Source organism: Lepidochelys olivacea (genome assembly GCF_965140295.1).
Source record: "Lepidochelys olivacea isolate rLepOli2 genome assembly, chromosome: 4".
Taxonomy (NCBI): Eukaryota; Metazoa; Chordata; order Testudines; family Cheloniidae; genus Lepidochelys; species Lepidochelys olivacea.
This window is the reverse complement of record NC_140414.1, coordinates 36899691-36915029: the sequence shown is the minus strand read 5'-3', so window position 1 is coordinate 36915029 and position 15339 is coordinate 36899691. Positions and strand designations below refer to the sequence as shown.

Here is a 15339-nt window from a genome sequence, read left to right as displayed (position 1 = left end):
AGAAGCTGTCCTTCCTTGATGTCTTGATATCCTGCTGGCTACAAATGGGAGCTTTACACTACTGAAGAGGGAAGATTCCCAGATTCCCTGTGGAATGCACAGCACTTGCTTCTATCTTTGGAAGGGCTCAAAATATTGGTCCTTAAAACCATGACTTTTTATGTCTAGAAAAGCTGCTTCAAGTCATTTATAGAGGTTTTATTGCTCCCTCTGAGTCCTGCACAGTTTAGCTATGGCACCTGATTTTACAGGCAAAGGGATATGAAAATATAGTCCCAATAATTTTTTTAACTCTCTAAAGTTCTCTGAAAATATTATTTCTGTAACACGACATACACAGAATACATGACTGGTACTGGTTTGAGAAAATCTGAGTAACATGGCTATCCAAACTCATGCCAATAAATCTTTACACCACACCTTACTATGATGTATTCCCTATATATGTGATAAATTCATTGAAACTGTGTTTTGGTTCAAGAAGAAAACATCCTGAGGAAAACAGTGAAATCAGTAACCGTGACTAATAACTTACCTATGCAGGTTCTACTGTCAGGCCCTAGCTGCAAGCCTGGAGAAGGACAGTGGCAGCGTACCTCTCCTTTCACGACATCACAGCCATACTGACAGTTTGCCATTGAACAAGAAAGAGCATCTAGGGAGAAACAGTTACACATTTAGACCAAATATAAGGACTCAGCATCATACAAGTAAGTCGTTGAAATCTTTGGAGCATTAAGGTCCAGTCCAGCTACCATGAAAGTCAGTGGAAAGACTCCTGCGGACTGTAACAGGAGTTGGGTTAGGCCCTTCAAAAGCAAATATATATGCTGTAAATTTGTGCTCCTCATTTCACAAATTGTATTTATAAGAGACATTAAGTCATAGAGTACAGATTTTAGCTAGCCGTGTTGTGGCACACAATTCCCATGCTGAAAATAAACCCCAATATGCACTAAAAATCCTTCATGGATGGACTCGTTTAAAAATGCCAACTCCTGACTGCAGTGAAGCCTGTTTAATATCTTTAATTAAAGGTTATTGTCTTTCGCTCCTTCTCTGTTCATATACTCAAAATATCTACTTTTATGGGAGAGAGGAGGAACTGGATTTCTAGTAAGATCACAGGACAGTGGTACACTGTGGAGCCAGCAGGCATCTGTTGCTTTAACAATTTTACATGTATGTGGCCATAATATAGCAGCATTGCACATGTCTTGCTGCTGAGAGCACAGCAAGTGCCTATCCCCAGAGGCAGAATAACAGCGATTTACACAGCTGAAGAACAGATTGGGAAAATGGGTAATATAACTAATAATCAAATTATTTATTATTGTTTGTCTGAGTCTAATTTTACCAGATTGATGCACAATTTTCAGAACGAGGAGGCTTTTGTCTTGGGACTGATCCTTGTCCAGTAGATATTTACTGAGCACCTCAAGGGATTAAAAAATATTAACTGGAGTTTGAAAAAAGAAAGCTAAGGAGTCTTGACATACTGGAACATGATCCATCTGGCATAAGCATGTATCCATTCAGACAATAGCATTTGTAGCTACCATAGGTATTCATGCATCGATGTTTGCATGGCCGAGGCTTTAATCCACACTCGTTTAGATCTGAAATTAACAAGGAGAGGAGAGAACAAGCAAACAAACAAATTACGCACAGAAAAGGAGCATTTAAAGTTGTTCTAGTACTTTAAAAGTTGAGAAAAGATGGGGGAAGGGATGAGTCTTTCATATCCAGCTCATCTCAGCTATGATCAGATTTGGCTACGTGAGCACTGTTCGGTACCCCACGTGAAGTAAATAATGTTGTTCGGTTCATTTACCAGTTAATCCACTCCCCTTTTTGTCCACATTACAAATTCCACTCTCAGAAATGGCACTAACTGGCACTGTTAGCATTAACTGGCAGTAACAGGAATTTCAGCAGAGACGACATTGACTGAATGTGTATGGAGGCTGAATTACCATCTCCTTTCTAGAGGTATTCCCTTTAGATTGCTTGAGGAAATTAGTGGGACAGCATGGGAAAGCTGACATTGCCACTGTTGTACCAATCTGGGGGAGAAATTTGGCACTTCATTATCTAGACCTGTCAGTCCAATACGTTGTCTGAGTACTGTAAATGTAAAATGTAAAAGGCTGCGTGGGGAGAGGGGAGGAAGAAGCTAGGTATATTTTTACCTATCTATTGAAGAAGGTATTTGGCATTGCTAATGTATGTGTTAAAGATTACCTGTGATTTTGGATTTCAGGTTTAAACTGGACTACACAAGGAACTAATGGATTACACATTATGAAAATGTTCAACCCACAATTGTAGCTCTAGCTAACAAAAAAATTGTAACGGAAAATAAAGACTGAACTATGAATGCCCACAAAATTCAAATGAGAGTGAGAAAGCACAGATATGCTGGTGGTATGAGAGGGAGTACTGACTTAGTACAGAACTAATAATGCATGGCCCACAATTTACATCTTAAAAGGGTAAAAATAAAAACAAACCCTGTTATTCATAAACCTACTTACAAATCTAATTGGTAAATTATTATGTAATTACAGGTTGAAATTGTGGCTTGTTACTGACCTGTAAATCTCTCTGATTTAAAGTACTGTACATTATGGGCCAGATCCTCAGTTGATGTGAAACGATATAGTTCTGTTGAAGTCTATGTAGCTATGCTGCTCTATACTGGCTAAGCACCTGGTTACTCAAAATGGTCAGGTTGTTCATTTGTGAATCACACAATTTCACTTAAAACTTGTTAATTTATCAGAAGCAAAGTCCTATGCTGATGGTAGGACTTCTCCTGTTGGCATAGGTACTCCCCTCCACATGAGGCAGTAGCTATGGCTACCGGAGAAGCCATCCCATTGACATAGCTCTGTCTACACCGGGAGTTAAATTGGTATAACCGTGTCACTCTGCGGTGTGGATTTTCTATATCCCTGAGCAACGCAGTTATACCAACATAAGTTGCTAGTGTAGACCAAGCCTTAATTCCACTTCTGCATGTGAAAGCAGTCCCAGTATTGGTTTTGAATGCTTTCGATTCAGATCTTGATAAGCATGCTGTAAATACTTGGAAGATGCCTGGTCTTTAAACAAAGATGCAGATTTGTTTCAGTGGTAGCATGGCTGTCATGCTAATGGTTCAACATCAAAGGAGAGCCAAAGACAGACCCTTTGTACAGCTCCATTAGATTTAAAAATGTTTTTCCCCTCTGCCTTTGCGCTTTGCTATTGAGAGATAGTTTGTTGTTAATCCTTTAATCTGAACTCATGCTACAAAATCTCCCAGTATTAGTGGGAAGGAAAGTGTTTGTCATCACCTTGATTACCTAACTGCAAGCCAGTGCTTTCAAAATAGGCTAAAATGTTACAGTGTGCTGCTCCATGGGCTTACTAACAGATCTACTGTCCAATTGTATTTTCCCAGGTGTAGCATTTTCAACCCCTCTTTGCCAACACTACTGTAGCTTCTTTCCCAATTTCAGTGTAGATAGGCATATACTCTGTACACCACAGCATGTAATATTCAATTTCCTAGGTGAACGGTCACTGGGAGGTTCATTTGGTTCTTCATAAAATCTTTTATTAACACAATGATGGTTCTCTTTATATAGCTCCACACTCAGACTACGTGCAACAGCATGCCCTTCTCCAGAAGTTTATGGATATTCTGCATATGGGCAAGAGGAAAAATGAATCAGCCAGTGTGCATACATATTGCATCCCTGTTCTCTGGCACCTGTTTACAGCTCAGAAACATTCCTGCTATTAGCATTCTCCATCATCTTCAGATGCTTTATATTTTTGTTGTTTATGTAAGGTCATGTTATTCTTAAACAGGTTCAGGCTAATGTTAGCAGTTAAAGGGTCATCTATAGCAACACACTGAATATACTGCAAACATCTGGGGGTTTTAAGAAAAGGTCAGGTTACTTATCTAGAGATATCAATTTGGCATTTCAAACAGTGTCTATAATGATAGCTCACTTAGAATAAATACTCCTCCATCAAAAGGGAAAAAGAAAACAGCAGAATTTTCCTCTAAAAGATTGAAAGGTAAAAGGTTTTAAAATCAGAACGTTCCATAAATAAAACTTGGACGTTATTTTTATTTTAATATAACGTCACTCCTTTTGTTCCTTAAGAAAGTTATAATGGAATTAAAAATACAAGGTGCATCAACATCAAATGAGGCGTTTAACAAGTCCCATTATACTGCTGACAGAGATCTTCATTCATTATTCCAAACTAGACAATTTTACCATTAAACCACTTAAACTTAAGTGCTGTAATTATACAGTCAATACAAAAATAGCATTCTTAGCTGCAAGTAACATATTAAAAAGTGCTAAATGTAAAAGCAGGTTGGGTATTGGAGGAGCTTGTGAAAGCAGGTCCAGAACATAAGTGCAGGCTGCTGAGCATAAATATTACATTTCAAAAGGAGAGAGATGTAAAATGTAAAAACAGTGGAAGGACAAATGGTGGTGTACGGTACATCTGGGTGTGACTTGTTTAACTAGTGTAGGGGCATTGCTCTGAGGCATCACCTTGGATAAAGATTGATTTTCTGTATGCAGGCATGTTTCTTTCCTCAAGATTATGCTGAATACTGTACTTAGTTTTCTTTAATTAGCCCCTTCACAGAATCCCAACAAAGGCCTAGCATTCTTTTGTATAACATTCAAACTTTTGTTTCTATGTTTTGAATATGTTTTTATGTTTTGAACAGAGGTCAAATATTCACTATTGAATTTACTGAGATTAAGCTAGAACAGGAAGCCATTGATAAAATACTCAAGCCTTCATCACCTATACATAAAAAAGATCAGTTTTTATTTTCAGTATGTCATCAGTTTCACTTAAAAGAGAGAGAGTGTGCACAGATTTGCACACCCTCAGACTTGTCTATTCAAATCACACCATTTGTCTAATAGACAATACAATAATAGCCGAACTCTGAAGTTAACAATGGCCTTTCTCTGAAACAAAGCTGGAAAATAAATCACACTGTTATCTTCACCTGAACCTGATAAACAATTTCCATTGCTCTTGGTTTATGTCTGATCTACACTTAAAAGTTTTCACTCCAAGCACCGTAGCTGCGCCAGTCTAACCCCAGCACATGGACCTATGTTGACGAAAGAATACTTATGTTTGGGGACGTGGGGTTCCTTTGATTGGTAGGAAAACTCTAGGTTGTGTCTACACTAAGGAGTTATAGCAGCATAGCTACAGTGACCTAGCTATGCTGGTATAGAAAGGAATTTAGAAAAAGCAAATCAGCAAATCCTGAAAGAACAAAGCAGAAAAGAAACAACAATAGGAAGTTAAAAAGATTATCAAGAGTCAAGTCTTTTCAGAATACAGGCATACAGCAATAACAGCATCAAGGAAGTGTAACTGCATATTTGCTTTGCATGCCAATGATACTGCAAGCCTGGCTTTCACATGGCAGCCATTAATTCATCGTACTTCAGTACATTTGCAAGAACTTCTTATTATCGTATAAAGCCATGCAGGTGGAAGGAGCACACCACCTGAAATAAAGGACTTTCTCACCCCTTGAAGGCACATTTGTTGCATGATGATCCAGGGAGCGAAACAGAGGTGGTTCACTGTGCCGAACAGTTGGGCTTGTATACAGATGCTCAGCTTCACGAAGGGGGAAAAGGCATAATAATAGTCAAAAGGCCAAATCCCTCTAATGATGTATTACTTTATTATGTCAAAAACCATCAATGCAGACTATCAGCTGCATTTAAAAAAAAGAAAAAAGAGATGTACATTATGTTTGTAAGCTGGTCCGGGAACAATAGCATTCAGAAAATCAGTTGTAGAACACATGCTACTGTATTTCTTTAATTTTATATAGAAAACCGTCCTTTGTCTACTGTAATACATCACCTTTCACAGAAAACACTGCAAACATTTTATATTGATAACACAAATTTGAGAGTCTTTAATAACTTGTACTACATATCAATTCACTAAGTAGCAAACACAACACGTATTAGGCCAGGAAAACAGCTACCACTATAGAGCTAGTTGCAAATTTTTGAAGAATATGTTTTGCAAAATATGCTGGTTGTTTCACATCTAGCTTACAAAGCTGGTAAACTTTTTTAAAATTTTCAGCATTCCTTTTTTAACTATCTCCAGCTACCATCTATCTCAAACGCTGACCCAAACTGCAAAATGAGGTTGAAAAAACAAAACTGAAGTGCGAAGGTCACAAAATAAACAATGGGGAGCACTCTGTTACCGCTAGTAGAAGGGTATTGCAATTTAGCTACCAACTCAATTTAACCTCCTAACACCACACTCATACAAAGGTGCCAGGCAACTGTAATTTAGTGTTGATGAACTAAAGCAGAAGTTAAAGGTTATGCTCCAATGCCCCTGGGAAGGGTGACTTTCAGATGTAACCAGTCAGTTAAGTTCAGCATCTCATTATGAGACTTCAGGTGATCCTTTACTTGGTTCACAAGAGGTAAGAGGGTACTGAATAGATTAAATATAACATCTAATAACAGCAGTAACACCTTGTATTCATATAGTGACTTTCATCTAGACAAAACCAAAAGTGGTTTATACCCTGGAGATACATATATTTTCCCTGGAGATGAGTGCATCAGACCGTCTATGCCAGCAACAATGCACAATAATGCTTTTATTGTAGGATGGGAATTGAAATATCTTCAATGGAAACATAAGGGGAATTGTTTTATTCAGGCAGAATGCTGTAATTCAAATTGCAATCTGATTAGGACACTGTGTTAATGATCCTAATCTTGTGATTTGAAAAATGCTATGAACAGGGCTTCAGTTTACAATTCAACAAAAAGACAGAGTAGGATTTTCTTAAGTGCCTAAGTGACTCAGGAGGACAATGGGACTTGTGCTTGTAAGTTAGTTAGGCAATTTTGAAAACCTTACGTATCACTTCCAGTAACAGAGTGTCACTGGTACCATGCTGGAACACTGGCTCAATACTAAGAGACAAGAGGGCCGCCCACCAAACCATCTGCCATACTTCATCTAGCATCCTGGGTTTCTGGGCGGTTTCTCAGGTCCAACACTGTTTTAGCTCAGGACACCAAAGCCTGAGGTGGTCTGTGTACCATACATACGATACTATAAAGCTAATATATGTTACTGTGCATCTAAAACTGTACTGAACACTCTCTAGGTAACGCTCTAAAGTGATCAACACAGCGTACTCAAAATAGTAAAATCACAGCATGCCATCCTTATGAGTGTTGGACTGGAGTGGAAAGAAAAGAAGAGGGGAAATAAGAGCAGAAATAAGGAGCGGGAAAGGAAAGGGGGGAACCATTTATTTCCAAAGAAGTCTGTCAGGAAAGAATTAGCAAATCTGAAAAGAATATATTTTAAAAGAAAAATATATTTAGAAATCAGTGTGCCATAGAAGGATTAGTAAACATCAGAGGATACAATTCTGAATAACAGCCTGGCTGTTTCCTACAACATCCCCATCTGCTTTTTCAGAAAAAAAGGCTATAAAGATTTTTCTATCATTTTAGACAACTGGAGAGGATGACTGTGACTGTCTATGACATATTACTGCATACATACATGCCTTAGTCTTCACAACTTAATAAAAGTCCTGTATTATAATTGTGTGTAATGTTCTGTGCTATATAAATCTCTCTGCGTTTTTGGAGGTCAGTTACATGAATGGAAGACTCTTAAAACTGCGGCTATAGTAATTTAGCAAGAAGGAAAAAACATGGTTTTCAGCTTTTAATTATGAATTGTGTGGGGTGTTCTAGGTAGTTTTGGGTTAACAACACTGCAGGAGAGAATATTTCAATTAAAAACACGTGCATTAAAAATTGTCAGTAAAATAAAAACTATTTCACTATCATAACTTAAGCTTGGTGCCGAAATTACCTCACTACCTCTGTAAAGGGCCAGGAGCTACATCTTTTGGACCTGATTCAGTAAAGCACATATGTATATGCTTAACTTTAAGGAGTTTGTGACAGAAAACACTCCTGTATTCACATCCTGTACACTCTTCTAATGATCTTCATACAAAGTATGCCTTGTAAGTGTCATTTGAAAACTCATAATTTGCTGGTCAGTATTGTCCAGGTAAAATATATGTGGCAACATTGTATGTGAAGTTATAAGGTTTCCCTGGATGGTGTTATTGACACATGTTCCAAACCCCACAGGTCTGTCCTGAACAACGGAATGTGTGCTCTGCTTATTTTGCATTTAAGCAGTAAACAGAGTCAACAAGCATGAAGGGAAGACAAAGGAAGTTCAAACAGGTGCAAAAACCAGACGGGACTATCCTTCCACATAGATTCTTTGGCTCCTGTTCTCAACTAGAAATGTTTTTCCAAGCAGGGGACTGAAACTATAAAAAGGAGGGTCAAACAACCCACGCGCCCCCCTCTCTCTCATTCCATCACATTCACTGCACCTGAAGAGACAAAGCAATGGTTGGACTCTGGGTAAAAGGTCTTGATCTGAGAGTTTGGTCAGTAATCTGCTATGGTGACACACTTTGCTTGAATCTAATACAGTTCATTACATTAGGCACCAGTAAGCACATTATCTTTATTTTTCTTGTAACCACTTCTGACTTTAATGTCTTATTACTTGTACTCACTTAAAATATCTCTTTGTAGTTAATAAACCTATGTTATTGTTTTATCTAATTAACTATGTTCAAGATGAAGTGTCTGAGTAACTCCATTTGGGGCAACAAGTTGTGTGTATATTATTCCCTTAAAGGAATAATGGACTCAGTATATTTGCACTTTCCAGGAGAGCGCTGTGCAGTACAGGACATACATTTCGGGGGGGGGGGGAATCTGAGATCGGGAGTATTTGGGGTAACCCTGTGGTAGTTTTTAAGGCTGGTGAGAGCCAAGGTGTGGCTGGCTGGCTGCAGCAGACACAGACATAGCTGGGAGTGTGTTCATGCTGGAGACTGTTTGTGAGCAGCAAGGCATTTTAAAGGATACCCCTGGTTACAGAGCAGTTACTCATCAGTCTGGATTGTATGTCACAGAGGTGCTAAATTCCATTGACTTCAATTCAATTTACCTACATACTTAAATGCTTTCCTGAACTGAGGCCTTTACCTGTGAAAAACGTCAACTGAAATCACACAATGACTGCAGGACTTTAGAGATATGGCCTCAAAATTTGGAAATTATAAAATGTAAAACATCTTAAAAATAGGGCAAGTTAGATTGGAGAGAGTTCTAGTCTACTTTTAATAGGTGTTGTCTAAATTGCTTCTCCTGCTTGAAAACACTAATGATGCCAGTGACGGTGCATATTCAGATCACAGCATCAGAGTAGTGTGGACATACAATCTTGTAGAAATCAAGGAAATACTTTAATTGATTATATATTTAATAAGTTTATGTTAATGGATTTAATAAGTAGCTTTGAAGCAGCTTCACTCTCAGCCTTCATAGAATGAAATAACCTTTAATCCAGTATCCCTGAGGTGGCAACAGTTCAGTAAATGTTTATTTTGTGTATGAGGCCTTGCCCATTTTGAGGAAGCATAAGCTGGGATGTGTGGATGGGTAAGGAACTATTTTTGTACTTTTGTAAGTCAAAGGACAATGTTATGACCAGGAAGACAACAGTCAAGAGGCCACTGAAGAGTCTCAGCTGTTCACCTAAATACAAGGGGGTGAAATCATCTTGATAAGAGTTTTCACCACCTCTTATTCCCTCAGTGTTTCTTATTGTGGAAAAGCACAGTCTTGTGGATGTAACTAAGAAACAGTACCCTAAAAGGAGAAACCCCAAAGTGGACTAAGATTCATACTGACATCACCTAATCAGAATCAGACAATGCAGATCCCCTGATTCAGTCAGAAGGTCACAACAGGAAGTCCAGTGGGACAATACTAGTCTGAGTTTCACCCACAATGGACCAGGCAAACAAGGAAAAAGTGTGCTATTCTTGAGATCACCACAACACCGCTACTATGTCTGATATTCATACTTAACCTTTCGAGGAAAGCAGAGACAAAGACATTGCAGACCAGCCAACTAACCCAAGAATGATGTACCTGAGCTAGAAGTCATTGCCTGGCTCCTCAACCTGTAGTTTTTAACTGACTCTGAAGCTTCAAAGACATATAAGCTAAAGAGCACACACTTATTTTTATAAGTAACCTTATACTTTCTGTCTCCTTAGCAGGACTTTTGAACATCTATGCAAGGATGCCTGCCAGAAAAAAAATACTTTCTTAGCCTTTTTAGGTAGAGGTGTGTGTGTGTGAAGCAAAGACATTTTTGTGCCTCGGGGGAGCACTCTGCAACCCCCGTATTCCTCATTTATATATGATTGTGATCTTGCATATAAAGCAGGCCATGTGAGGTATCAGGGGAAAGGTTATGATCTCCGGAAAGTCATTTTTCTATCCATATATGTATATCATTAATGAATATGAAGTTATGAGAATTGTGTTGTAAGCTTGTCACTAAAACATGCTGTCAGTTGGGGAATCAGCCAGATATTAGACCCCTAGAGACAACAGCAAGGAAAGTAACCAACGTCCAGGCAGGGTGTCAAACAACCCATCTACAGCCATCGTCCAGCAAGGGAGCTACAATTCAATGACTCACCTGCATGAGCCCACACCAGGGGAATTGTTCAACCTTGCCTGGGGACTCAGCGATGCCCATGAGACATGCCTGGACTTGTGTTCTACAAGCACATGGGACAGAGGGTATAAAACAGAACACAGGGGCCCCATGCTTGGCCTTTCTCCTGCCCCCACCTATGCTGCAAGCAACAAAGACACTGAGAAGAAGACTGAAGACTCCAACAGAGGAGACTGGCCCAGATTTAAGGGACAAATCTGCATATTAAGGACTGCAATATCCATTGGCATGAGAAAAATTGCTTAGTATAGTTGTTGCCCAGTCAAATAGGGTTGAGAGTTTAGACTGCGTGCTTATATTTTATTTCTTTTGGTAACTAACTCTGACTTTTTGCCTAATACTTACAGTCATTTAAAATCTATCTTTTGTAGCCAATAAATGTAACTGTTTATCTTTACCAGTGAGCTTCCCTGAAGTGTGTGGTAAATCTGCTCAGGTTTTGCAAAGGCTAGTGTATATCCACTTTCCATCGATGAAGTGGTGAACCAATTAATAAATTTGCACTGCTCATCTTGAGTTATTTGGGATCCATAAAGATTTAACCTTTAACCTAGTCTTTCCACAAGGGAAAGTATAAACTGCTCAGTAAATGCATAGGGGTAGAAAGATTAAATAAATCATTTAATCATTTGTATTGTGTCAGCTTTATGATTTGATTGCTGGTTGTGCCAATGCAATAACTTGACTAGTTCTTCTTCTTAAATTGTTCTCTTAGTAGTTAATCAATTTAATGTTGTATTATTGTTAACTCTTTGATTTGACTGACTCAATGTATATTATAATATCAATATTAATCATCATATTGTTTACTACTTTAGAGAATTATAAGCAATTATCTAACTTTGCAACTAACACACCAAACTGGTTTTCTCTGATCAACTTGTGATGAGGTGAAAAGCAGCCTAAATTAAAGGGACTTTAAATACCCATAGACCATTGGACTCAAGGGCTAAGAAAACCCTTATTATCATTACACGTTACATCTGTAAAAGACCTAGTACATGAAGTCCATTATGCTGCAAGTGCAGAATACACAGTACATTCCCTTTATGAATTTAATACAGGTATACTCAATTATTTATGAATAAGCAGAAAATTGAAGCTGCTATGCATATATTTAATTTTTTTAATATTATTTAATTTTTTAAGATAAAAATTCTTCTGTAGTCTCATATGCAGGGTTTGTTTGTTTTTTTAATTAAAAGATTTGCTTTCTTACCTTGGTTGCAGGTTTTTCCAGTATATCCTGGGAGACATTTGCATTTGTTTGGTCCAATACATTCACCATGTTTGCATCTAGGCTGACATATAGCTGAAAATAGAACATTTATTATTGTTCTCATCTAATCAACAATAATATATTAATGAAAGCAGCACAAATACTACTAATACTTAGCCCCTGTACCTCACTTCACATTTTAACACCACAGTGCACACATAAAGTGTCTTTTCAGTGATAAAAAACAAATACACATCAGAAAACAGATTGATAATGAGCATTATGTTCTCGGGTTATGGGACATAATGCTCAACTTTTTGGATACTCCAGTTTATGTAGTATCTGACCAGCAAACAGACTCATGGCCTTCCAGATGTACTGTGTGATGCACGTCATTCAGTTTGTTATTACTAGAATATGTCCGAACTGAACAGGAAGTAGGAGTGTCAACATCAATGAGTTATCAGCTCAGTAACAGACAAGCAACAGTGCAGTTCCAAGTATCCACAGATTTTCCCCTGCCCTGGGTTGTTTAGACAATGGCATTTCTTTATCTGGCATTTCTTTATTCTTTAACACTCAAAAAAAGGCTCTGTGTCACCATGACCTTCCCTATTCTGAAGAGAATTGAATGAGGCTCCCTCCAGAGTTTGTTGGCCAGAAGGATACAGGATGGTCATTTACAGAGAGAGGTGATTTGTCTCGGAGGCTGGGATCACGGCTTCCAGAAGGTGGATCCGTGAAGGGAAGGATCACCAGTGCAATCCTACATGCTTTACTCATGTGAGTAATCTTTACATACACAAGAAGTTCCATTTAGTTCAATGACACTACTTGGCTAAGCAGCTGTAGCAGAACCAGGCCCAAGCTTGTAATAGGTCATTCAGATACCTCTTTTGCATGGCCACTATCACAGCAAGGTGGCACAATTTAAATATTTAAACAGTATTTTGAAAGACCTTGTTACTAATTTAAAAAAAAAAAAAGGTCTTTATTCACTGTATCTTCTTACACAGCTCATTAAAAGCAGCATTATTGCTGCTGCGCATAAGCCTGATTCTTAAACTTGAGCTCAGAACACATTCAAATTAATGATGGGGAACAAGTGGGGGTGGGACACGGGGACAGCCACAGGAACAAGAAGTCACTAGGACCAGCAGGAGACTGGGAACTGAGGGATGGGGGTAAAACTGAGAAAAGGATTAGAGTGGGTGGAGCAGATTAAGATGAGGGCAGACTGGAGGAGCCAGGGACAGAAGGAGTAGGGGTTGGGGTGCACAGGAGCAGATGGGTTTATAACCAGAAAAGAACATTCTCCACAGAACTTAGAATAGAACCCAGGATGCCCAGAGTCTTAGCGTTCTGTTACCATCAGCAAACAGCAGTGCAACCCACTGGCAAAGCATGCGCTTCATATCCCGTTAGTGGCTGGCCCACATACAGGGAGACAACCTATTAATATTATCCGTCACTCTGTTAGCTCAAGTGGCAGAGGTCCACATGATGGATCTAAAAGGTTCCAACCCTGCTGATGAATCATGTGTATATCAACATAATTCCACATGATGGCATTTCTGTTTTTTCAGTTTGCTTTTTAAAAAAGCCTAGGAAATTCCATACAAAACTCATTAAAAGAACATTAAGGTTGTAAAGGCAAGTGCTGAAAAGTCAGGAAATGCCACAATTAAGCATGAGCAATCTTAATAAAGCCCACTGGTGTATATGTATTGTGATACAATCTTTAATTACACAACTGCATGCTGTTTTTTCCTCATGATTTCTGCCTCATTCAGTGCACAGGATGGCTAGTGCTCAGGGAAGGAATCAGAATTGTGTAGTGAATGAAGCTATTGTCTGTACTGCACCTTCCCATATGTGGCAGAAGTTGGAAGGTGAACAAGGCAGGGGATTGCATGAAGAGAAATGAGGATCTCATTGTTAAGGCAACTGAATGCCACCCTGGAGAACTGGATTCTATCCCTGCCTCTGCCACAAAGTTCCTGTGTAATACTAGAACAGTCATTTAAACCAAACATCTCACAAGTGGCCACTAATTGTGTGTTCCTCATTTTCCAGGTGCCCAATTTAAGACCATGAGGTCAGATTTGCAGAAACGCTGAGCACTGAAGTTAACAGGCACTGTTTTCAACATATAATATGCTATAAAACTTTACGTTTTCTGAAAAATCAGGCTATAGGCAACTCAAATTGGGTTTCCAAAAGTATCGCCTACTTTTAACATAAATGTCTGTGTCTCAGTTCTCCATCTGTAAAATGGTAATAATGATCCAACCTTACTTCACAAGGGTGTTATGAAGATAAATTCATTAGTGTTTGTGAAGTACTCACATATTGTGATGACAAGCTATACTGAGACGCCTGTGTGGAAGTTAATAATTGTGTATTCGGTGAAGGATTTGGATGGTTTACAGTAAATAAGGAAATTAAATATTTTATTAAAATGAAATATTGAACAGATGCTTATTGAGTAAAACCCATCTCATCCTGCGCAGTGACAAAGTAGAGGTGCAATGGAAAAATAGTATGAAATCATATATTTAAAGCTAGTATCATAATGCATATACACCAGGGAGCTGAAGAAAGAGCTGTTGAGAGCCTGACTTTGCAACCTTACTGATGTTCTTTTACTGTATTTTTGTATGTAATTACATGCACACATCTCTAAACACATACACATTTTGTTGTAAGAGAAAGGTAATTTGGCAAAGTTTTAGTCTCTCAAAATTTTAAAATATTATTCTGAATGTTGGACTACAGTCAGAAAGCACAGAACACAAGTGAGGGGTTACTGTGCAAAGGTGGTTTAAAGCTCACCTTTGTACTTCTGTGAAGTGCATTTCCCCAGTGTTTAAACCAGCCTTTAATAGCCACAGGGCCCAAAAAGGCCACTGAGAATTGGTCAGCCCTGCTGCCATTTCCCTTTAACACTCCAGCAGGGAAGGTGTATGCTATGTAAAAAATAAATGCTATATACTGCCAAAGGGTCACTGTTACACTGAGGTGATGATATTCCTGCGATGATGATGCCAGTGCAAAGCAGCTGCATGACACCAGAGAACCCAGACCCAGTAGGTTTATGGCCATTATTAAGCATGAATATAAAACATTAAATAACCCCTCAGCTATTTAAACCCAGCAGCAATAACCCTAAATCACAGTTTCATCGTATTAGTGTACAAATTTTAAGAGGGGAGGAAGGGAGAGTAGTTAATTAACAATTATACCTTTATTTAAAAAAATATATTTTGCCACAGTGGGTGATGTAAACTTTATGGATTGTCTTAAACACTGAGTCATTCTCATATTCCTCAATACATACTGGTTCTAGAGAGAGTTAGTCTGAATGAGGAGAGCTCTGGGCAGAATGCATGTACATGAGGTTCCTTTTAAGTAGGGTGACCAGA

At 38.5% G+C, this 15339-nt stretch overlaps 1 protein-coding gene across 3 annotated transcripts in view; it reads right to left on the bottom strand.

Moving 5' to 3' along the window:
- NPNT (nephronectin) overlaps positions 1–15339 on the bottom strand; it is a 93839-nt gene that overhangs the window by 34969 nt on the left and 43531 nt on the right. For 2 of the 3 annotated variants that reach the window (XM_084625928.1, XM_084625929.1), the window contains 3 exons: positions 11915–12007; positions 1500–1619; positions 536–655 (listed from right to left, as the gene is read on the bottom strand). In XM_084625928.1, the coding sequence (XP_084482054.1) occupies positions 536–655; positions 1500–1619; positions 11915–12007 (333 nt within the window). Of the gene's footprint in view, positions 1–535; positions 656–1499; positions 1620–5583; positions 5677–11914; positions 12008–15339 lie in introns of all 3 variants that reach the window. The other variant, XM_084625930.1, reaches the window with a different exon arrangement.